Source organism: Choloepus didactylus, chromosome 4, assembly GCF_015220235.1.
Source record: "Choloepus didactylus isolate mChoDid1 chromosome 4, mChoDid1.pri, whole genome shotgun sequence".
NCBI lineage: Eukaryota > Metazoa > Chordata > Mammalia > Pilosa > Megalonychidae > Choloepus > Choloepus didactylus.
Window position 1 is genome coordinate 19,273,872 of NC_051310.1, and position 25,727 is coordinate 19,299,598.

The 25,727-nt window shown below is 43.4% G+C and overlaps 1 protein-coding gene across 10 annotated transcripts in view; it reads left to right on the forward strand.

Annotated features, from left to right (window-relative positions):
* The window catches only part of FOXN3 (forkhead box N3), a 387,204-nt gene that overhangs the window by 213,776 nt on the left and 147,701 nt on the right, over positions 1-25,727 (forward strand). For all 10 annotated transcript variants that reach the window (XM_037832096.1, XM_037832095.1, XM_037832094.1 and 7 more), the window contains one exon: positions 3,170-3,306. In XM_037832096.1, coding sequence (XP_037688024.1) covers positions 3,170-3,306 — 137 coding nt within the window. The remainder of the gene's footprint in view (positions 1-3,169; positions 3,307-25,727) is intronic.

Sequence of the window (25,727 nt, forward strand, 5' to 3'; positions counted from 1 at the left end):
CAGGTCAGTTTGCTGGAGTCCCCTCCCACTGCTGCTGTTGAAACGTAGTACATTTCTAATGGATAGCTTTGGGAAAATCAGCTTTGATTTGATGAGTCACTGAACAGCCAGCTCTGTTCCGTTTCTTCCACAAAAAAGGAGATCTTCTTATGTCTTTGCCTTCGTTTGGGTCCTGTTCCGGTTTGCTAATGCTGCCGTTTTGCAAAACACCAGAAATGGATGGGCTTGTATTAAAGGGGTTTATTTGGTTACAAAGTTACAGTCTTAAGGCCATTAAGTGTCCAAGGTAAGGCATCAGTACCCTGTTGTTGATGCCTTCACTGGAGAATGGCCAATGGTGTCTGAAAACCTCTGTTAGCTGGGAAGGCACATGGCTGGCATCTGCTTGCTCCCAGATTGTGTTTCAAAATAGCGTTCTCCATAATGTCAGTGTCAGCTTCCAAAGGCCGTCTGGAAAATGCGTCTCTCATCTGCAGCTCTGAGTTCCTTCTGTTTGTGCTTTTATGTAGGGCTCTAGTAAACTAATCAAGCCCCCCCCCCCCACGTCTCCCCTCACGAATGGGTGGGGCCACACCTCCCTGGGAATTATCTAATCAGAATTATCACCTATGATTGGATGGGTCACATTTCCATGGAAACAACCTAATGCAAAGGTCCCAACTTAATCAACACTAATATGTCTGCCCCCACAAGATTGCATCAAAGATAATGGCATATTGGAGGCCATAATACATCCAAACCAGCACATGTCCTTTTAGGTACCAGGCCCCGTCTGGGTACACAGCATCACACCCTGTCTGGGCCTCGCACCCGTCTCTCGGGGGTTCATGTCTTACCAGGGAGAAGCCAAGACTTTCTTTGGCACCATGATTTGCACGAAGCCACAGGGGAAAGTTCTGTTTGGCTCGGTGCCCCTTTTCTTACCAGGACCCCACCTGCCTGCACCTGGACCAGCTACCCCGTGAAATGCCCTGTACAGCCCTGCGGTTTAACTCAGTTTGGTTTTTGTAAATAGCAGTATAGCATAACAAACAAGATACGTAGGTCAGGATTAGGAGAAACTGCATTCTCGGCTTATTGTTATTTCCCCAAGAGGGTCAGTTGTCCTTCATTTCTTTGCCATGTAAGAATAAACAGCCCCACCTTGAAAGCCACCTTGATGCAAACAAAAGCCGTTAGGTTCCCAGGACTGGGATAATCTCATTGCGGAAATATTTGGGTTGCATATCGGGCCGCGGTCCATCCATGGTAGCTCAGACCTCTGTTGCAGGCATGGGGCCTTGTCTTCCAGTGGGTCAGAAAGGCACGTCTGCCTGGCTCAGGGCCCCAGAAGGACCCTGCATGGGGTCGGGACTGTTGAGAAGGTGACTGGCTTTCACGGTTTGTTTTATGTTAAACAAATCAGTGGTTACTAGTCTCCCCCCTCCACCTGCATACCTCATCACTCCCCTTTAGCTTTGGGCGTTCCTCTAAAAAGTGTGCTGCATGGCTTTTTTTTTTTTTTCCCCAAAGAAAAGGCCTGGGCTCCCTGGTTAGGTTATTTGGTGGTCTGCCTGCTTTATTTGGAAGGTCTCATCAGCTTCCCCGAACTATTGTGGGCTTGAAAATGTCTGCAGAAAGGGCCACACGTGGGCATTGAATTTTCTTTAAACATCCAGTGATGCAACTGGGAGCTTTGATGTTTGGCAGAGAAAGAGATCATCTTGAATGGACCTTTGTCTATGGTCAGGCCTGAATATGGAGGTGGGTGGGTGACTGGGTGAGCCAGGAGATTCTGGCTGCTAACCATGGCCTTGAGTAGTTCTCCTAGTTTCAGCACCCCAGAGAGAGTTAATTCCAGTTGGACCGCTTGCTGATACTGTTGATAGTAAAGTATTTTAATGGGCTCCGAGAATAAGATTTGTCAGTATACCATTTGATGACATGATGACTAAAATACATGTTTAAAAAAAACTTCTCTGAAGATTTTAAGGATAAAGTATTTTTAGTTCTCTAGAGGGATTTTCTTGGACCCACCTCCCCACAAGTTAAACAATTTTGTTGCCTGCTTTCTAAATGTAGGAGGACACGTCAGTCTTCCTGTAGCACAGTAATTCTGAAAATAAGGAAGTCCGTTGGCTGAAAGCATGGGGTGGGCACGGGTTAGTGTAATTTAACTTCTTTTCTCTCCAAATCAGTAAATATTTACAAATGGCCCTTATCAAACAGTTGGGTACATTTGGTCACTTGAAAGCATGCAGCGGCAGCAGTGACTGCCCCTCGGCCTGCTGCCAGGTCCAGCCGGCTCAGAGGAAGGACTTGACGTGTTGTTGTTTTTTTTTCTTTTTAAAATAAAATACCCACAGACCAGAAGCCTCCAATGTGGACCTCCATCTCTCAAATGGACTGGTTGGAGAAAATTTTCATTGTTTAGATTGACTTCTAAAGATTCAACTTGGAGCTGGAGCAGATTGCTGCAAACTGAGGAATCCGAAAAATAAATATTGGATTCTGGCTTAGGTTTACCATGGCTGCCTGAGTTCTTTTGTTTCTTGGGGAGGGTAATTACAGAATTCCATTCCGAGCTTAAATGTTGTTCTTTTATGACTAAGTTGGAAAAAAACAAGTGGATTACTTTTCCGTTTTTGTAAAATGGTACTTATGTACCATGATATGGTTTCAAAACAGAACTCTCTTATTTTTAAAGCAGAGAAGGAGTTGTAACCGTGTCTCAGCCCCTTTTTTTTCCTTTCAGCATTTGAAGTCTAACAAATTTAAAACTCATTTTTTAGAAAAGAATACATTGGTTCTTTAAAGTTGGTACTGAAAGTGAAAGAATTATGAATTTTTTTAGTAGTTAGGATGTGGAAATTATAACTTTATTGTATCAGCTTAACCTGGTAATCATGTATTCATTTTGTCTGTCAAACTTAATGTGAGTAGGATTGAAATGCATTTTATGGTGTGCTGTTATCAAAGTACAATCTTTAAGGCTGGCAAACAGTCAACAAATAAGTTAAAGCCTTAAAAAAACTAAGTAACCATTATAATAGCTATCTATATATATGCATATACAAATTATATATACTATATATAACTATATATATAACTATACTAACTATATGTATATATACACATATACACATTTACTGCAAAATACTTACTTTTATATCTTAATTTTTTTTTGCAGAGTATTGGGAAAGGGTCGTTGTGGTGCATAGACCCAGAGTATAGACAAAATCTAATTCAGGCTTTGAAAAAGACACCTTATCACCCGTACTCCCATGTGTTCAACACACCTCCCACGTCTCCTCAGGCATATCAAAGGTAAGCAATTCAGACTTTGTGTGTGTGTCTATCGAAGTTGCATTATTTTGTCAGAGAAAGGTGCTGAAGCTAATTTAATAGGCTCTATGAGGTTTAAAAAGTAACCGCAGATAAATGAGAAAGAAATGAAGTATTTGGGGAGGCATATCTGCAGCCGCATTCCCTGTTAACCTTACCGTGCTCACTGTGTTGGAAGAATGTGTTTCCAGAAGGCTTCACGATGGGTAAGGTAACACTTTCCCGGGTAGAATCATCTACAAAGAAAAATTGGCAGCTTTCACATCACAGTGTGTCATGCTTTGTTCGGTTAAAAGTCCAGAAATGAGTCAAGCAAGTGATTCTGTCTTGGTATCCCCTAAACATGGTGTTTCTACAGGTGTTCGCCGAACGACACGCTCAATTGTTGTCATTTCCAGTCTCCATGTAGACAGTGTTCCTGAGAGATCATTTTGTTGTGGTTACTTGGTGCTTGCCTCTTCAAGGAGACCAGCAGAGAACAATGGAAACATTTCTGCCTCCTCACATGCCTAGCTGTTCTGAGACAGTGAGGTTGTGAGTGTCATTTTTTTATATAATTGGAGGAGGGGACAATTAGATGGTCACTTTTTAAAAAAGCCTATTAGTGTTAGATTCCAAGAGATAGCCATATAACACAGCCAAATTTTAAATTGATTTTATCTATTCATAGCATTTGGGTTTGCTTAAAAATAAACTTTAAGACTGTATGGCGATGTTTTTATTGTAATGACCCGCTTAAGATAAATTATCCTATGTCTACCTCTCTTGTCAGTTAGGAATGGCGCAAAAGCATAAATAGACTTCAGTAGTTTTACAGTCCGCTTCTTTGCAGATTCTTTTCCTAGTCTGATGTTTGTTCTGCAGGAGGGAGCGCAAAGTGATCTTTTGGAATAGCATTAATGAAGTTCTTGTGCATCTCAGTGAGAAACATTCCATCACAGGCGTAGACAATCAGTCTTCAGCAAGAGACCGGGAGGAACAGCTGGGCAATCTGAGACGACTGCTGTATGTCTGCGTTTGCTAGGCGATTAGCGTGATGGTAGCCATGGCAACTGGAACGTCTCCATAGTAACGCGTAACCGAGACAGGTGCAGTTGCATCACAAGGCTGTTTGTTGCCTGGCAAAAGGACAGGCCATTAGTACTTAGATATACTCTGTTGCCTTAGGAACAAATAATCCTACATAGCAACTACAGTTGGTTTGAAAGGTTTTTAAAAAAAAGGTTGTACCAGCTTTTGTCTGTGTTCATAAAAATCCATGGAAGCATACTTTATTGGAAATGACAACTTGAGGTCATAACGCTTTAGGAGATAGAATGGGATTTTCCAAAGCAGCTGCGCCAACATTGTAGAAATGTCCAGAAGGACAGAACCATATGCTTGGTTTTCTCCTTGTGGCTGTAACCACTCCTGAAATGGACGGGAGCTACGTCTGGAGTGAAGAATTGCTGCTATACAGGGTTGGGTGGGGAGAAGGTGACACTAATTATTGAAGCATTCCCCTGATTCTTTATTCATGTGTCATCCTCCCATCCTCCAGACCCCACAGAATACCCTTCACTTTCCTCCCCAGTTGGAACCTCAGAAGTATTTTCTATTCTTTTGCTTCTAGGAAGTTGAGAATATAGTCTTCTCTGGATCATGTTGTTGGTTCATTTAGACCGGCATTTTGTTGCCAAATGTGACCCCAAGGGAAATACAGTAATTATTTAATAATTTGAAGGATTATAGCAGAGCTCTAGGGTTTGCAAGAGAGGCATTTTGAGCTGGCCTGAGCTTAATGACTTCATTTGACTTTTAATATAGGCATAAAAATGCAGACAAACCAGAGCTTTTGTAATGAAATCATTTCAAAGCGAGTGCTTCAAATCTTGTCCTATCATCTCTAGTTCCTTTCTCCCAATTGGCCATGGTAATTAAAAAAAAAAAAGTTGACATATATACCCATGCGGTCGCTTTTAGATTTCACCTCCTTGAAGGTCACTGGATGAGGCGTGACATGACATATCAGATTCTAGCACTGCCTCTTCCGTGTCTTAGCTCTGTGAGAACAGATTGTGTTCTCTTTCCTGAGGACTGCAATCACTTCATTTTAGCTTAGGCTTTGCTTTGGTAGGCTTTGCTTTGGTATCCTCTAGTGTGTGAAATTGTACCGAATGTTCAATTGCACAATATTTGTATGGCTTACGATGGATGTGATATGCAGCTCATTTCTAAGCCTTCGGGCCACTGTGGGCAGATGGACATGGGACCAAGTGAGTTGTTAAATAGGGACCAAAAATGCTGACTTGACATTGGCTGGGTCTGCTGGGGTGCAGGAATCACCTGTCAGCCCCTCGCAGGGTTGTCATGCAGGGCACCTGGGGGAGTGCTGGGCTCTCACGGAGCTGGCACTTGGCATGCTGAAGAAGATGGTGATTACACTGGATGGGTGGTTATTGCCCGTACTTGCAGGTGTGCTTGGCAAATAGCATCCTCATCCCAGCTGCAGGTGGTTGACAACTCAGCAGGGAAAAGGAGGCATTGGAAAACTCTGCCCTGACACTTGTTCATGTCCAAATATAAGGCTGAATGTCATGAGGTGTAGACTCATGCCTCCGTTTTCTGAAATTCCCTTTTGGATGTTCGTTAGGGTGTTCCTCCACACCTTCCTTTTTTGACACCGAATTTGTGTGTTGGTTTAAATTGAAATGCAAAGCTCTGTGACATTAGTCACTTAGACATAAGTAAGGCATTTTGCTGATAGAAGCCTGGAGAAGCAGAAAGTAAGGTGTGTTTCAAAAACCAAACTCTGGAGGGCATGCCAAAGGGACCCTGGGGCCAACATGAAAGAGCTCCCAATGGCCAAAGCTGGGACAATTTGAGCAGCAAAATTGAAAACATAGTTTTGGATTAGAACTCAAAATAGTAAAGAAGTATCCTTGTTCCATACAGATGTAAATAACTGATGGAATAAATAAGTACATGGGGAGAAGAGGCAAATCTCCAGTGCAGAAGGCTCCCAAATAACTTATGCAGATAATTGGTTCCTAAGGAGGCTGAGCTAAACTCTCCACTCTGTAAGTGTGACTTCTTTCCAACGAGTCCTGTATGGGAAGGGGGAAGAAACGTAACTTTATAGTGACCTGACAGGTGGTCAAGGTCAACATTAGCAGCAGTGACTGGAGTCATGTTGATGTCATGTACCCTTGATATTTGGTCTCCTCCACAAACCCCATAACCCCTGTCTAAGCACGAGAAGAACATCAGACACATCCCAAGTGAGGGACATTCTACAAAATACCAGACCAGTCATCCTCAATACTGCCAGGGTCATCAGAAACATGGAAAGTTGAGAAACTGTTGTAACCAAGAGGAGCCCAAGAAGACATGATGACCAAATGTAATGTGGGATCCTGGATGGGATCCTGGAATAGAAAGAGGACACCAGGAAAGAACTAGTGAAATAGGAATGAACTATGGAGTCTTAGTTAAGGTACCAGTGTTGGTCCCTTGGTTGTCACAAATGTACAATAGTAATGTAAGAAATTAACAGTAGGGAATGGGGGAGCTCCCTAAACTATCTTTGCACCTTGAAAGCGTCATTATCAGGGGGTCTTGCTTTTATCTTATTCTTTGCAAGATCCCCTGAGCCACATGGGGGACATCACTGTAATTTGGATTCCACAGTTCCTGGAACTTTCCCCATTTTTGTGAAACTAGGCCAGGATTGGGCTTCAGATGGCCAGAAATCCTGACTGAGGGGGACTTTTGTTCCCCAATGTGCCTTCCACTTGTTTTTTTTAAAAAACTTCATTCTAAAAAAACTTCATTGTATTTTATGTTTTGTGGAAAGTTCTGTAGCCTAACTTGAGTGAAGTTAGAAAACTGCACAGGGTTTTTATTTGATGATCTATGTCTAAAGATTTTTTTCTTGGATGACTTTGTCTAAAGTTTGCAGTGTCAAAACATTTCAGGGAAGTTTCTTTTGCTCTCACCTTTAAAAAAAATAAATAAAATCTAGGACATTTAAACTTATATCATTTAGTTCTTTATGTTTCTCTTTGTGTCTTCAGGGCAGTTTAATGAGCTGCAAAAATACTGTCCTTAGTAGTATATTGTATTGTATGACATGTTATTTTTCTTTTTATCATTTCTTCTTATTGCTAAAAAAAAAAAAAAAAAAATACATTAATGGCCTTTCCAAAGATTTTGGCCTTTCACATACTGAGGGTCTTAATGAAAATGGCTGATTTTAGTGCTGACTCAGCAGAAGATTGTATTTTATCCTGCCAGCTGCCCTATTCTGTATTCTTTATAATTTTTTAAATGACTACATAGCAGAGTAATACTGTTTAAGGAAGTAGAAATTGTACAGAGCGTTCAGTGTATATTCAATTTGATTAAATCATCAGTTATTCCTTACCAGGTAAGTAAATTTGGCTGAGGCAGAGAGGCTGGAAATGGCAGGTAAGGGTGGGGATTTGCATTGGGAGGAGGTAGGGAAGGTAGCGAGGTGTTCAGGAGCTCATCCTTTTATGCAATTAGAAGATTAGAAGATACTTAGAATTTAAGCTTGTTAACATAACAGTGTTAATTCTCCATTCAAAGTGCTGAATTTGCACAAAGCACAGAATAGCTTATTCATTGCTTGGATAAGATCCAATAATTTTTTAATTTATAAGATGTCTTTCATTCCAGTTATTCAAAGTGTTGTTTATTTAATAGTTGGCAGAAGAACGGCAGAACCACAGTGAAATCTTTAGGTTGTAACTTGCAGTGGAGTTTAATTGTTCAGATTGTTGTGTCATTGCAAGTTTTAATTCAGTCAAGCATAAAGAAAGAATGTGAAGATTTAGATTAGTTGCATCATTAGCATACTTTTATTTACTTGAATGCAAAAAAATTTGATGGATACCCTAAATAGTTTTTTTCAAATGCCCCACATATTCAATATACTTATTTGTGTACATTTAATTAAAAAGGGTAAGGTATTATGTATTTTGAAAGATTATTGTTAAACTGTAACTTATGCTTAGAGTAATTTTTAAAAGGATAATAAATTTTAAAAAATCAAATAGAAAGCTTCATTGTGCTAAATAATAGGGTGTGCTAAATCAGTGTGGTAAGATGCATATGGGGCTGAATGACAAAATTTTCTAAATAGTATTTTCAAATATAAATTTTATTTAAAAACATTGGAGGAGCGCAAAATAGGAAAGAGAATTAAAATTATTTTATTTAAATGGAAAAAACAGTCTCTGTTATCTTTGAGCACTGATGTACAAGGCATATTGCATGAATATTCTACCCTTCATCCAATTCTATTCTGTTTTCACACTCACCCTGGAAGGTGAACTGTTTAAGCAGCCCAGCTGATTTTATCTGTTTTACTTAGGTACAATAAAGAGTCCAGTTGAGTTCCTTTTTCATCCTCTGCACTCTTGGGATGCTTTCAGTCCCTGATTTGTATTCTAATATCACAGGTTAGAATCTTTTTAAATGTACTACCAATAGGTTTCTGTTGATAAGTTTCTGTTGCTCTAACTCCTGAGATAATGGTTAACAAAGAGGTTCCATGTCCTTAATACCTCATTAGAATTTAAAAGTTGGTGTCAGTGGACTCAGGAGAAGCCTGGTCTTTGCGGATTTGCTTAGTGTTTATTTGCTTCTCCATATACCTAGCCAAGGGCTGGATCCAGAGCATCTGAGGCTTTGTTAAATGGGGGAAATGAAAGTTTTGCAAAGTAGGGTGGACCTGCATTCTGCATATTTGTGGAACCCCTCACCTTCCCAGAGGGAGAGAAATTGATCTGCGTGTTAGAAACAGGAAAGAACTGTCAAAAATGCGTGGAATCAAGGTTGTACAATGCAAAACAACAGGACGCGCTTTTTTTTGTTCTGTGGCAAGTGTAAAACTGACAAATTTTTCATACAATAGAAAATAAAACCCTGCCACCATGTCTAAGCCTCTCCTTTCTCCATCTTGTGTTTACGCTAAATGCTTATGGATTTTACAGATTGAAAAAAGGGGGAGAGGGATTAAGAAGCTGAGGTGTAATATAATTACATTAGATGGTGGCACCAATCATTCATTAAAGATTTGGGGAAGATAGAATGGGGGAAGGATTAGTTTGCTCTAAGTATGTCACCAGTGAATTATGTTTGTCAAAGAGGTAGTATATGTAGTCTTAGGTAATATTAATAAAAGATAAGTATTTGATTAATTGATGTGATGGCCACTCTTGGTGCGGCTCAGACCTGCCTAGGAAGTTTCTGTCAAGATGGGAGGGACATTTTGAGAGGAGGAAAGTGGACAGTCTGGCAAGGAGATGCATGGGTTACTGTTGAAGAACTGGGACTGTGTGACCCAAAGAGCATCTCCAGGAGGTGAACATGCCAGCTACCTTCAGCTGCAGCTAGGAGGGATTTGCGTCCAATGAGTAGAAGTTGTAGAAAGAAGGATTTGGGCTCAAGTTTAAAAGAAAAGTCTCTCTAAGGGAACAGCATTGTTCAGGTTTGCTAATGCTGCCATTAAGCAAAATACCAGAAATGGATTGGCTTTTATAAAGGGGATTTATTTGCTTACATTCAGTCAGAAGGCCATGGAAGTGTCCAAATTAAGGCATCAATACACATATACCTTCACCAGAGAAGGCCAATGGCATCCGGAAAATATGTTGGCTGGGAAGTCATGTGGCTGGTGTCTGCTGATCCCAGGTTGTGTTCCAGCTCCTCTCTCAGCTCCTGTGCATTCTTCAAAATGTTGCTTTTGGGATGTTTTGTCTCCTCTTAGCTTCTCTGGAACAAACACTGGGCTAGCATCTCCAAAGTGTCAGCAAAACTCTGCTTTCAGCAGCCATCTCCAAAATCTCTCTCTCAGCTACTCTCTAGAATGTCCCTCTCAGCTGCTCTGAGGTCCTTCTGTTTGTGAGCTCTTTTATAGGACTCCAGTGATTAAATCAAGATCCACCCTGAATGGGCAGAGTCCATATTGCCATGGAAATTATCCAATCAAATGTTTCACTCACAGTTGAATCACATCTCCATGGAAACACTTAGTCAAAGGATTCCAACCTAATAACACTGATACATCTGCCCCCACAAGATTGCATTAAAGAACATGGCATTTGGGGGGACATAATATATCCAAACTGACACAAGCATCTAACACTGAAGCTCGGTAAGTGTTTGGGATCATGGTGGATGCAGATGAAGTGTGTAAAAGTAGAACGAGCTACCCCTGGGGATGTTTATCAAGGCTGGACAGTTAGCTTCCAGGGATGTCCAAGGAGATTTAATTATTGCTCAGAGAATTGCACCAGATGATCTTTAAGATTATCCCTTCCAACTCTTGAGATAGTCTGTTTCTAAGACGTAGCTTAGTCTGTTGGGCTGCTGCAACAGTAGAGTGATGCAGTGTGGTGGTTGTAGTTTTCCAAGTCCACGGCGGTGTAGGTTGGAAACAAAACATTAGGGAGAATGTGTGTGGCTTTGTTAGTTGGAAATGAGAGGTCAGGTTCTTCTTGCAATTAAGTCCAGATTTCAAGACAGTGATGGGGCTAATTCAGTTACCGTTCATTCTGTATCATCCAGCTTTTTTGATTCTTGCCCTATAATTACCTCCCTTGTTTTAGTGATACTTCCTTGTATTTCCTTCCATGTGAATAAAATTATCACTGCAGTGTTTTGCCAAGCAGAAGATCATTTCCAAAAGCTGTCCATCAAATCATGCAGACCTCCTTCCTATTGTTTATCCACGGAATTAATGAGGGCAACACCCACCCACGAAAAAACCAAGCTGGTGCCGTTGTTCTATAGAATCACATGTCTTTGGTCAAAGCCCCAATCACATTTTTAGCCTTTTGTTTTTCTTATGTAAGATCCACATTGTGTTATTTGTCAAATTGTCTCTGAGACTTCTGCCATATATGTGAAAGGTGCAGAAAGAGTGTAGGAAGTATCAGAAATTCCATGCTAATTGCTAACCTCTGCTGATTTTTTTTTAAGTCCTCTGGGGAAAACATCCATAAACCATTGAGACACATTTTTTTAGCCCTTATTTTTTTAGATAGAGTTGCTTAATCATTATAGTTCAAGTTGAGACATATTCACTGTGTTTATCTACTCTTAATGGAAAGTTTGGGTGAAAGTATGTTTACCAACTGCTTATTTCACCCATACCTCTTGGACAAACTTAGTACCCACCCACTCCCAATACATACATCCCATCCGGTTTGGCAAGAATAAAAGTGAATGGGAATGAACACATTCAGAGGAAACAAATAAACCAAATTTGAGCAGCCAGCCTTCCTTCTTCCCTTTCTTCCATCTTTCCTTCCTCCCTTTCTCTTCCTCCCTTACTTCCTGCCTTCTTCCCTCCCTCCATGAAAAGATTTTCTATTAAATGATAAGGAGAGCCGAGTTTATTTAGGATTCGTCCGACCTAGCCATCTTTCTACTCTTTTGTTTTCTACCTATAGAGAGAAACTGAGACACAGAGCAATTGGTTCCCTTTTCAAACTTTCCAGGAGAGTCACCCAGTGGGGTTGTGGGCCTTCTGGCCTGGCTTCGGTGGGTCTCCCAGGACCCCAGACCCTCAGCCCTGCCTTCCTCGAGGCCTGCACTTGCTGCAGAAAGGACACAAGTGGTCCTGCAGACGATGCAGCTGCTGTGACATCCCCAAGAGGACAAGCCCAGCTGGGGAAACCATAAAAAAGCAGAAAAATGAAGACGATCTTAGCTCTCAAAGGGCAGAAATGGCTTCCCCAACTTTCTCCTGGCTCCCTACCTATCAGAATCCTTCCCCTTAGTTGAGGAGGAGGCAGGAAACTGGCACTGCAGTTAGCTTTGCTGCCATTGGGCTGGTCCTTTGCCTCACCAGGCCCCACCTCTTCATGTGTGAAAGGGGCCCATGACAGAGCCAGAGCCTCGGAGAACCACACACTTGCCCTTGGCCCACACTGGCCTTGAAGGATCTTCAGACTCTCCCAGCTCTGGCAGGCCCAGAGCAAATCCCAGTAAATCTCAGGAAGAGCCTGGGCTTGGGGTAGGGGACAGACTCAGATAAAACCTCATCTAGGCTACTCACTAACTGTGTGACCCTGAACAAATCACTGAACTCTGAGCCTCCACCTTGTCATTTATGTTGTGGTATAAAAATACTTTCTCAAAGGAGTGCTTTAAGGATTAAGTCAAGTGAGACAATATATCAAATGCTTAGCACTTGTGCCTGGCCCACAGAAATTCAGTTTTAAGTTCTTCTTACCCACCATGGCCAGATTTTCTTTTGATCATTGTTTTTTTGCACATGCTGCATTACAATTTGGCCCCTTGTATCTATGGCTTTGCATTGCAAGGCGTCTTTTTATACTTTATGTTCTGTGGTTTCCACTAGATTTAAGATACGTGGAGACCAGGATGTTCTCTGAGCTCTCCCTCCCAGTGCTGTAGACAGAAGCCTGCATATAGGTGTTATCCAGAAGACATTTATCAAATGATTTAGACTAGTACAAAATATTTTTTTTCCTAGTTGCTCAGGGACTTTAGGAGTAATTGGATACCTCTCTCCTTTACTGTCACAAGGAAAGGGACGCATGGAGGGGGTGGGGAAAGCTCAGGTTTCTCCTCTGCCCTCTAAAGATAATTTAGCAATTTTGCAGTATTGGCCTTCTATCTCCTTCCCCCATCTGTCTGCCAAGGCCCCGGTGCACCCCTCTGGGTCTGCATGAGTCCTGACAATTTGGACCAGGTCATTCTCGATACCTAAGAGCCCCATCAGGCTATTCTGGGATGGAAAGATTATAAATTTCGGGCTGTTGATTCCAGGGCACCAAATATTGTCGGAGGACTATGCATTCTGCAGCTGCCATAGAAAATGCAAATGCATTTAAGATGGTGCAGGCCAGGAGTTGCTCCAGCTTTGTCTCGTTCATTATTCTTTGAAAAGCAGCCTCCCTTTGCTCCTCTGTATGCTCGCTGTGGAACCGAGCACTTGAAAGGTGAGGCATCCAGCTCGCCCTTCCCTAATCATAATGGGAAAAGTTTTCACCACAGGCCAGCCAAAAGATTCAATTGTGCTCTTTCTCTACCAGATACATAATCCGTGTTTAAATCTCCTTGGCAATAGCTCATTCCCTTTTCCCCCCTACATTCTGTTTCTTCTTTGTTGAGAACAAAGCCTGTCTCCACCCCGCTCCAGCCCTTGCTTCTCTCTCCCTGGAAATCTCCCTGTTTCTCTTTCATCCCTTAAGAAGAAAGTCACTCGAATGTTATCCTTCCCTACCTGTTAAAAGATGAGGCTCTTGATTCTTTGTGCCTTAAAATCTGTGTTGAGAACCCACATATCTGTGGTGCCACAGGCCCTGGGTTCTGCTGCAGGCATGCTGGCTCCAGTACCGCGGGTGGGCTACCTCAGAGCCCCTGGCTCCAGCAGCTCCTGCTCTCAGCTCTTGAATGGACACATGGTAACTCCAATGGAATTTTATTCTCGTTAAAGTCCTTTGAAGTTCCCTCTTTGTAACACCACTCCCTCTTATCCCCACCTCTTAGATGTGGCGTATTCTATCATCAGTGCTGTTGAAGTCAAAGTTATAGAATAACCAACCTGAATTTCTCTAATACAACTCTTTGATGTAAAGTAAAACAAAACTCTATTTCCACCCAGTATTTTAGATTCCAAGAATGGAAATGTTGATGGTAAGCCCTTTAGCACTGTGGGACTATGAGGAATTTTTGATTTAGTTAGTCCACCCCTCTTTGGACCTAAACCATTCTGGATTTTTGGTGGGAGGCAGAAAACCAAACTATTGTTGAACACCTAGTTTGTGCTGGACTTGGTGTAACAGACTTCATATATGCAAGCTCTTAATTCTTGAAAGAATCTGATGAGATAGGTTTGCTCTATTTTACATTTGAGGCTAAGTGAAGTAGTCAGCATGCTCCAGGTCACAAGGCTTGCGGACGGCTGAGCTGTTACCCAAACCAGCCTGCCTCACTATTTTCACTTGGGGGCCTCCACTCTTACACCTTATCATGATGACGTCCCTCAGCACCTCTTCTCTCTCTTCTGCAGAAACAGTCTCCAATAGCTAAGAATTGAAGAGGTGAGCCCTGGAAAGGAGGAATGATGTATCATTATTATTTTCTAGATGGGTTTTCCTCCCTTCCTCCCTCCCGTCCCTCCATTTTTCATTGTACAATTCAGTGGCATTAATTACTTTTGCAATGTTGTGCTACCATCGCCACCTTCCATTCATTGCTAAAACTACCCACTAATCGATAACTCCTCACCCCCCACAGCCCTGCTAACCTCTAATCTACTTTCTGCTTCTGAATATTCGTACTCTAAATATTTCATGTAAGTAGAATCATAACCATATTTGTCCTTTTGTGTTTGGCTTAGCATAACGTTTTCAAGGTTCATCCATGTTGTAGCATGTATCAGAACTTTCCTTTTTTCGGCTGCATCATATTCCATTGTATGGCTGTACCACATTTTGTACATCCATTTGTCTGTTGATGGACACTTGGGTTGTTTCCACCTTTGGGCTATTGTGGATAATGCTGCTACAAAGACATATCACTTTTTAAAAGGCAGTTTAGGTTTTGTAGCCAAATGAAGGCGGGAGAGATGATGGGGGGAGACCAGTTGGGAGATCACTGGGATCCAGCCATTGGAAATGAAGGTCTGCAAATGGGGATGAAAAAGAGGGCATGAAGATAATTGGATGAAAAAGAGGGCGTGAAGATAATTGGAGGGTGACGGATGGAGCTTGATGGGGGTAGGGGAGGGAGGAAGCTGACTGAGGGTTCTGACAGGTACAGGTAGGTAAAGGTGCTCTTCAGGGAAAAGAAGGGGGGCGACTAAGGATTCCGGGCATGTATGTGTGCACATGAGTAGGGATCACTGCTGTTTTAGACAAAATAGAAAAACACGGAGTCGGGGAGAATCGCTTAGTATTTTCTCAAGCTTGTGGTTTTAGTTTGTGATTTGGTGGATTATTTAAACTGCTAAATAAGAAAAAAGAAGTTTCAGGCTTACCCTTTTAAAGAACTGGTAATGTCTGTGAAGTCCACAGTTGGTGTTAGAGTTTTAAAATTTTTTTCTTTAGGTCTGCTTAATTACTCAGTCATCCTTGGGAATGAATGGTGGCCATCCTTCAGCCATCTTTCTAATCTTTTCTTATGCATAATTTTTATTTTGATATGTCTGTATGAAGAACTGACAAGAGTTATCTGCCTTTTAGGTTGAGTATGGCTTTGTTTTTTTGTTTTTTTGTTTTCATCCTTGTTGGTAAAGATTCTTTAAAGCAATACATTTTGAACTCTTTAATCATTGGCCTATTTCTCCTGAGCCTCCAATATTGTACCAACTTAGTAAATATTTGTGAAATAAAAACAAATAAATATAATTAACATCATTTTTTTTTTAAACATTCAAGTCATAAATTAGATTAAATGACACAGAATTAATTTTATTTCATTAGGGAAGAAGCAGTGAACCTTCTTTTGAAAATGCCTGGCTAGTTCTGGTTGACACATGTGTATAAAAAATTAAGCTCTACACAACTATCAAAAGAGTGCTCTTAGGTGAATATCTGCTAATGCGGGACTTAGACTATAGGAAATGGTAATAAGTAAGCACCGCCACACGTTTTGATGCGTATGCGCCAAGTTGAAGGGACTACTTTGGGTGGTAGAATGCAACCTGTGAGAAAGTTTTCAATAATCTAAACAGGTGTAGGAATGATACTAAATTTGAGAGAATCAACTGAAATAAATGTGCTAGACTGGTGAGCTGTTTTGCAGTTAGTTTTGGAAAATTTGGTTTAACAAGATCTCTAGATCAGTGTTGAGAGGAGTAGGGTGTTAGAATTCCTAGAGAGGCTCTAAAAATTATAAATATGTATATATGATAAAAATATAATTCTCCCAGCACCAGAGAGTCCGAGGTGGTGTTTAAAAATCCCTGTCCTAGTAAGCCATGGTTACTGTGGGTCTGTTTGCCTCTCTCCGTAGCAAGCAACAGGAAAAGGTGTTGAGAATTACTGTCCTCTGTCAGAATGTTGGAGCAGAAAAGAACCAAAAATCATCCAGCGCAGTGTTCCCCAACTGGGAACAGTTTCCAGGAGGTGTTGGGACTTTACCTTTGGGTATGTCACACATACCCTTAGGTCCTTTCCTTTCTGTGCAGGCCCGGCCCCAGGCACTGAGGACCCAGAGGTAAACAGGCTCCCTGCCCCTGGGAATCCTTGGAGCCAGAGTGTGGCCAGGCCAGGCCTTGGTTCCAGGCTCCCGGCAGGTGAGGAGATGAAGCCCCGGAATGTCCTCAGGTGGTGCATTATGCTGCAGCAGAGAGTCACGCTTACTAAATGAACTTTCATGTGCCATTAGCTCTGATTTTCCAACTGCAGCATTTGGATAAACCAACAATTTGCTTTTGGAAGACCAAGCCAAGGCATATTTCATGGTTTTTCTCTTGGTTCTACCCTTTTCATGATTGGTCTTTAGCTGTGACCCATAAACGAATAACATTTTCTCTCCTTGCTCTTCCCTCTTTCTTCTCAAGACCTCCAGTAGCAGTTTAGGTGAAATGCTGCTCCCCACCATTTCGTTGCACATGCTCTTTGCCTTCCCTGCGCTTCTCATCTTTGCGTCTGAGAACCCGAAGGTTCGGGTGAAGCAGAACTGCAGGCGGGAGTGGCAGGGTGGCAGAAGCTGCATGTGCGTTTCCCCCTTTTTAATGCCCCCGCAGCTGGGCAATTTCTGCCCTTTTAAAGTCGCCACAGATGGCAGTCACCCGTTGGCTTGTGTGAGGGCTTTGGAGGTTGCTTCCTGCCAGGTGGGCCCCCTTGGCTTCTGGCTCCTCCACTGGTGTTACCTCACAGCAGGTATCACTGTGGCCCTCAGGTCACATCCACCAAAAAGGAAACTGGGAGAAAATGCCTCTATCTCAACCAGTGAAGACATTTGACTCGGTATACTGGGTTCTAGGGAAACACCTCAAAAGGTGGTTTATTTTTATGTTATACTGAAATTTGCTACAAATGAGGGTACAAATTTGCTACAAATGAGGGCAGGGGTGGCTAATAGAATCTTCCTGAATTGGGTCAACACATCATGATGTTGACCTTAAAACTCTTAACCTTGTCAGTTCTAGGTCTGACTCAGGGTTACGCCAACTCGGCGCTATTGACCTTTGGGGCTGGATAATTCTTTGCTGTGGGGACTGTCCTGTGCATTGTAGGATGCTCAGCAGCACCCCTGGCCTGCACCTAGTGGATGCCAGTAGCACCCCTGGCCTTTCCCTCCCCACAGAGGTGATAGCCAAAAGTGTCCAAATGTCAGGTGTCCCCTGGGGGGCAAAATTGCCCAAGTTCAGAACCACTGGCTAACCCCAAATCCCGTCTGCTACATACTGGGTGTTAGGACTTTGTTGAGGACTTTGCCAACACTTATTCTAAAATCAATGGAAAAGGGCTTGGGGTCTTTTGTTTTGGTTCCTGCTTTATTAGTAAAAACTCATATCTTTAAAGGGTCTGTAGAGCATCACAGACCAGGGGAAATTAATACCTAGCTCTGGTGTCAGAAAGAATCCAATGTAATAGGCTTGTTCTGAGATGGTTCCTGGTGTAATCTGTCTGATGGAGAACTGTGTTGTAGTGGAGGTCTGGGGCCTTTTATTCTTTCTGCTTTGCTGCTTCTCTTGGATGGCATGGCAGGGTCTGATGGGGTTAATAACTGAGCAGGAGCCAGTAGCCAAGATGAGCAAAACCTGTATCAGTAGCACCCGAGTTTTACTTGTCCTCCCTTCCTGCTGATAGCAGTCATGTGGCTGAATGATGTGGGCAAGTTATTTAATTCATCTCCTTGTAACTTCTCTTCTGTGTCTAACTGGAGGGTGATACCTGCCCTTCATCTTATTAAGTGGCCGTGAAGAGGCCAGATTCGTCTGTGGCGCTCATGTCGTGTAGTAGTGTCAGTCATTTGAGACCACGGAATTCTTTTTGGTTTGATTATTTGTTCCAGAGCCCCAGATGGCTTATCTAGAGCCATTCACCAAAATGCAGACCATCCATTTCCTTCCCGTAGGCTAGGGCGAGCGGAAATGTTTCCCTGTTCATTTATCCAGTGTCGCTGAAGCTCCAGAGTGCCTTTGTGCAAATTACTTGGAATACCTAGATGGTTAATCCAGGCTTTCTAGCGTCGGAGTGTATGTCTAGTTAGAAAGATGGACCTGCGGTAGATCTAGCATCATATGAGAATTGTTTTCTATCACCTATAAAAACTACTGTGGTTTAGTCTTACTGCTGTTTTGAAGCTTTTACTGACTGCTTAAGAACTGAAACATGGCAGTGACCGTGTTAGAAGACATCAGGGTTTATCCTGGGAGTACAGAAACCTGGGTTGTTACATTGTGCCACCTCAATTTGCTGTGTACCCTTACCCAAGTCATGTCACCTTTCTGGATGTCACTTCTTGAGTTGGTGAAATGATGTGGTTGGACTAGATCATCTCTAAGGTGCCTTTGGGCTCTGGCAGCCTGTGCTTCTTACAGTGTTTTAGAGCCAGTCTTTGTGAGAAGGACTTATGGAAGTTTTCAAAGTGGACTTCCTGCCCACCTGTGTCTGTGGGGGAGACTTGGAAGACTAAGGGCCAGATGCCTTGCAGCACTTTGAGGCCCATCTCAGGGGCAAGCCAGCTCTCTGAAGGGCTGAGTTAAATGTCTTGCCTTGATGCTCCATCAGAAAGAGATGCATCTCTAAACAGCCCCGTCAACTCCAGAGGGCCTCTTTCCACAGGGCTACCTCATGTGCAAACGACAGTGCTGTTTGCCACTGTCCACCTGTATTCATTTCTTGGGCTGGCATTAACAAAGCACCACAACTGAGTGGCTTAAAATAACAGAAATGTACTTGCCTGCAGTTCTGCAGGCTGGAAGTCTGGAACTGAAGTGTCAGCAGGGCCAGGCTCTCTCTGAAGGCTCCAGGAGAGAATCCTTCCCTGCCTCTTCCCAGCTTCTGGTGGTTGCTGGCAGTTCTTGGTGGGACTTGGGGTATGGCAATGTCATTACAGTCTCTGACATGGCCACCTTCCCTCTTGTTTATTTCCTGTCTCTTCCCATGGCCTTATTTAGGGCCCACCTGTATCTCCAGGATGACCTCTTCTTACCTTAATGAATTACACCTGCAATGACCATATTTCCAAATCAGGTCACATCCCGAGGATCTGAGTGGACATGAATTTTGGGGGGTATCCTATTCAATCCGTTATATCACTGATGGAAGTATATGAACCCATTAAGCTGAGGTTACCCATTCCTTCTGCTCCCCAAGCTGTAGGTAAGTTTGCTGTTCAGTTTAAATCTTGTTCCTACACCTGTCACCTCTCCATCCTGCAAGTTCTACTCTAGCTCTCTGGGACTGATAATTCCAAAAATGGTTGCAGCCAAACTCATGGCAAGGGGCATCCAGCCAGGGACCTGATCTGTAGTCATAAATGTGTCATATAACAATGGGAGAACATTCAGAACTTTATCTCCTTCTTCAAGACAACTTAGCACACTGATTAACATTTCAGTTGTGGTTTCACAGGTAAAACTCATCTCCTCCAAGAAACCATCATATGTTCTTTCTCTGCATGTCCGAATGGATGGTGTGCTTAGCATATATTGTCCGATATGTGTATTCCTGTTTGTACATGTGTTATTTATCTTCCAAGATTGTAATGATCTCCTAGAGCCAGAGATTATATTTCAGCCCCCAGAAAGAGCCCTCAGTCCTGGTCAGGCTGTGTGTGTATGCGGGTGTGTGCCTGTGTGCAGCGTGTGTTGGCTACTTGGTAAATGTTGGTGGAATGAATGGATGGATCACCTGTGTCAGGCACTGGGAAGCACTCAATAAATCGTTGTTGAATTGGACCAAATTGAAAGTGGTTAAATATTTCATGGTTCTCGCATCTTCCTACTTTATGTCATTGACCAAGGGTTAGAACATAAGATGAAGTTGCATGTTTGCACTGAAGAGTTATAAGCGGTTGCTGGTTATCTGAAGGGCTATAGAGCTTTTAGCTGTTTTGGAGCTGATTCTTTTTTTTTTTTCCTTTCTTTTTTTCTTTTAAGCAGTGTTTACTGTTTCTGGCCATTATGTACACTAATAAAAAATTTAATTAGACTCTTTCTTTTCAATTAATTATTACAGCCCTGTTTGCTCAAACAACAGAGCCTGCATAATGGGAAAAAGATCAATTTTATATCACAGAATTCATTACTTTTGACTAAAGTCCATTGCGCCTGGGAGTGTATTCATCACTCTTGGTGGCTTCTTGGACAGTTGGGGGATTGTGGGTTGCACAATGGACCAGTATTTAGGTGGCCCTAGAGAAAGGATACTTTTGAACCAAGAGAAGTTTTGATTTGATCATTGTCCTTCCCAGAGCTGGCACTTAAAGCAAAGGTAAAATTCTGTATAATTCCTGAGATTGAAAATATACATGTCTCTTTGTCCTTATTGTTCATTTTTTCTTAAGTGTCCAAAGAATTGAAATTAGATATAGAGTATGTAAAGGGTCCTGCTTTAGGAGAGTTATTTTCTTTGCTAGCTCCTGTGTGCTGGTTTGGATGTATTATATCCCCCCAAACGCCATTATCTTTGATGCAGTCTTGTGTGGGCAGGAAATGTATTGGTGTTGCTTGGGTTGGAGACTTTTGATTGGATGTTTCCGTGGAGATGTGATCACTCATCTGTGGGCGAGGTCTTTCATTGGATAATTTCCATAGATGTGTGGCCCCGCCCATTCAGCATGGGCCTTGATTAGTTACTGGAGCGCTATATAAGCTCAGACAGAAGGAGCGAGCTTGCTGCAGCCAAGAGGGACACTTTGAAGAACGCACAGAAGCTGAGAGTAGCTGCAGATGAGAGAGAGTTTGAAGATGGCCGTTGAAAGCAGACCCTTACTCTGGAGAAGCTAAGAAAGGACAAACACCCCAGGAGCAACTTTTGAGGAATTGCAGCCTCAAAAGGAACATCCTGGGAGAAAGCTATTTTGAAACCAGAACTTTGGAGCAGACGCCAGCCACGTGCCTTCCCAGCTAACAGAGGTTTTCCAGACACCATTGGCCATCCTCCAGTGAAGATACCTGATTACCTTGGACATTTTATGACCTTAAGACTGTAACTTTGGAACCAAATAAACCCCCTTTATAAAAGCCAATCCATTTCTGGTGTTTTGCATTCCAGCAGCATTAGCAAACTAGAACACCCTGTAAAAGAAGGTGTGTGCTACAAGAGTTTGGGGACCTCGTAGGTTTTGTTCTTTATTTACCGCCAGGGCCCACATGGTGTCTGTCACATGGTAGCTGCTCATTAAACATTTGTTCAATGAACGTGCATGTGACAAATAGCAAGTTTCACTTGTCATTGGTGAAAGTGTTTTCTGGATGAAAGGTTCTCTGTGAGTGTATCTCTAAGTCTCCGTGAGTAACACCTTGGACGGGACTGTTTTCAAGGCTGGGAAATACTACCACATCTGTCTGCAAAGAGCTGCAGCAACGATATATAGCCTGGCGGGGTAGGGGCCTGAGGACACAGAGATAATGGCACAGATAATGCTCAGCCTGGGTCCCACATCCCCCAAGGACAGGGCATGAGTTTGGGAGTCACACGCCCCTGTGCAAATTCACCTGCCACCACTGCTGGTACTTGCGGGCAGGTTGCATAATCTCTCCTGCTCTCGGTTCACTGACCTATAAAACAGTCACTCCTAGAAGGGGGAGAGCATTGAATGAGATAGCAGACCATGTCCTGTACTCAGAGAGATTTCAACAAGTGTGTCCATTACCATTGCGTCGCCTTCTAGGAGCATGTTCCTTTTATGGGCCTGGTTGTTTTCCACCGTCCTCCATGCTTAAATGGTTTTCCTCTTTCTCCTGCATGGAAGGGGAAGATGGCAGAAAGGGCACCAGTAGCCTCAGCTCCTTGGCCCCATAGCGAATCTCAACACGGTGTGGAGTTAGAGGCTAAAGCGCGAGCACAGGCACAACTCGTCCTTTGTGCTGCATGGATCTGGAGTCACGTGCTTGGGAGAATATTCTCTGATGGTGGAACGTTCCGTGTCTGCACTGCCCAATGCAAAGCCACTAGCCGCATGTACCGCTTGAGCAATTGAAATGTGGCCAGTCTGACAGAGGAACAGAATTTTTAATTTCATCTAACTCGAATTTAAATGTCCATTGACCCACCTGCCCGCCGGTGGGCAGCCATGTTGCACGGCGCAGCCCGGGAGCCTTACACTGGCTCAAGGACCAGCAGCATGTGCAGCTCCTGGGAGCCTGTTCGAAATGCAGAGTCTCAGGCTCCACCCCCACCCCGACCTACTGCATCAGGATCTGCAGTTTACCAAGATCCCCAGGTGGTTCGAGTCCACATGCGAGTGTGAGAAATCCTGGCCTCATGTCGAGTTGCTCCATTGGGGGCACAAAGGGTGGGGCCTTGTTCTGGAAGGTTCTTGGCTTTCTCAGGTGTTCTCAGGACTCGATGTGTTGGCTCAGGACCCATGCAAGCAGGTCGGTGCAGTGCATCCCTGGGGTTAAAGAAGCAAGGAAATAAAGTAATAAAGTATGTGGCTTTTACCTCAGGAGTAAACCCTGTTTTGCTTATTCCTCCTCCTATACCACTTAATCTCTGTATTCCCATGTTCTCGCTTGGAGAGGCTGCTCTGCTTTCACCTTCCCCGTTCAGCCACGACAGCTTTGTTTTTCCTGCTAGTTTGTCTTAAACTGAAAAACGTGTGTGGTTCGCTCTGTCTCTGTCTCTCTTTCTACCCACACACATTTACACACATGTACACAATTTATATATATGTATACAATTTATTTGTATACTTATACACATGATGATTTTTTAGATGTTGCAAACCAAATCAGTCTGTTCAGCTTGTGGTTTTCTTACTGCTTCCCAGAACTCTGGCTAGTGATAAATATTTTAAAAGGATAAGCAGCATTTTCTCTTTAAGTGAAATTAGAGAACTGTACCCTCCACCTCCCTGAAAGTATTAATAATTTCTGTTCTGTAATGGCACTAATTTCAGTGCTTGAAAACAACAACAACAGAGAATTTCCATAGATATCTTCGACATTGACCAGTCAAATCCCTTTGGCTACTGTGGCTATTGCTTGGGTGTTGCTGAGATTAGCCCAAGTTGGTAATCTGCCTATTTGTTTCATTATTTTGAAGAAGACTTTTTTTTTTTAAATTAAATTCAGTTTTATTGAAATATATTCACATACCATGCATCCATCCATGGTGTACAATCAACTGTTCACAGTACCATCATATAGTCATGCATTCATCACCCTGATCTATTTTTGAACATTTTCCTTACATCAGAATCAGAATCAGAATAAAAAATAAAAGTAAAAAAAATACCCAAATCATCCCCCCATCCCACCCTATTTTTCATTCAGTTTTTGTCCCCATTTTTCTACCCATCCATCCGTACACTAGCTAAAGAGAGTACGATCCACAAGGTTTTCACAATCACACAGTCACCCCTTTTAAGCTACACTGTTATACAATCGTCTTCAAGAATCAAGGCTACTGGGTTGCAGTTTGATAGTTTCGGGTATTTACTTCAAGCTATTCCAATACATTAAAACCTAAGGGGTGTTATCCACGTAGTACGTAAGAATGTCCACCAGAGTGACCTCTCTACTCCATTTGAAATCTCTCAGCCACTGAAGCTTTTATTTCATTTCATTTCACATCCCCCGTTTTGGTCAAGAAGATGTTCTCTCTCCCACAATGCCGGGTCCAGATTCATCCCTGGGAGTCATATCCTGCATTGCCAGGGAGATTTACACCCCTGGGAATTGGGTCCCACATAGAGGGGAGGACAGTGAGTTCACCTGCTGAGGTGGCTCAGTTAAAGTGAGAGAGGGCCACATCTGAGCAACAAAGAGGTACTCAGGGGGAGACTCTCAGGTACAGTTATTTGCACGTCTGGCCTCTCCCTTACAGTAATGAGCTTCATAAGGGCAAGTCCCATGATAGAGGGCTCGGCACATCAGACTACCAGTCCTCAGTGTCTGTGACAACATCAGCATCAGTCCAGGTGAGGAAGTCCAACTTGAAGGAGGCTTTTTGCTCTGTCCCCTTTTGAGTCTTGCATAGCTGGCAAATATCAAGTGGTGATGGCGCCATATCACATGTTGTGTTTACGATGTCTCTAGCAGGTTGCACAACCTTATTAAGCTGCAGTTGGAGAGCTACCAAGGTCATCGTTTTCCATGTTTGAGGTGCCGTTGCCTCCCTCAGTCCCCAACACCGCCGTCCTTGCACCTGCCCAGGGCACCCTGCTTGCTCCAGGTGCCACAGCCCCTCCAACAGCCGGGGCACTACCACTGGTGCCTCCAGTTGGGAACTCTGTGAGCTCTGCATAGTCCCATGTAAACGTCCCCCTTCTGTGCGGGTGCCCAAGCTTCATTACCCGGCCTGCCGTCTAGACCTTCAGGAGGATCACCCCCCTCCTCCACTGCCCTCCCCTCCGGCACCCCGAACATGTCAGGTCATCCTTGCTTACCAGGACCGTCCTGTCCTCACAGCTCTCTGCATCTCTGAATCCAACCCAGACTCAAACCTTCGCTCCCCTCCCCAACCTCTCTTGTGTCCCTAGAGCTCACCATTTGTCATCAGCCTGACCCCCGATGTCCTCGGCCTCTTCAACACTCCCTGAACCTTCTTGCCCTCCCTGAAACCCAGGTGCCCCTGAGGACCCTGCTTCTCCCCCAGAACCCCTCACATGGTGGTGTTTTCTCTCCTGCACCCTACAAACCATGGGGCCCAGGCAGGTAAGGGTGAGTTGCTCCTCACTGGTGCTTTCAGGCCTCTGTCCCTCTGTTCTCTTTACAGCCTTTGCACCCTTTCCCTCCCACCCTCCCCCCACCCCCACATTCTAACTCACTGATGCTCATTCTCTCATTCTCCCTCTTCTGGCTGAGATGTCCCAAATGCTCCATCTTTGCAGTTGCCCCACGCATGCACCCTTAGTTGTCCTTTCTTCCTCAGTGGGATTTCTTTGGCAAAACTCAGCCTTAATTAAACCTGGCTCTTTGCCTACTTCAGGGGTGTACCTGGGCAGGTGAAGACATGACCACCAACTGGTTCACGCTCCGCTATGACCACTCGCCCCCTATGTGTCCCCCACCCTGCCTTTTACTCCTCCTGAGTGTCCCTGGTCCATCTGCTCTCCCAGACGGTGATTTCGCACCTCCTGCTTGCCCCCAAAATCTCCAATACCTCCTTCTCCTTCTCCACTCTCAGCTAAGGACCTTGCTTTATGTTTTATCGAGAAAATAGCAACTATTAGAGAAGAACTCCTACATATTCCCATCACAGAATCTCCCATCCTTCTTGCTTTTATCCCCA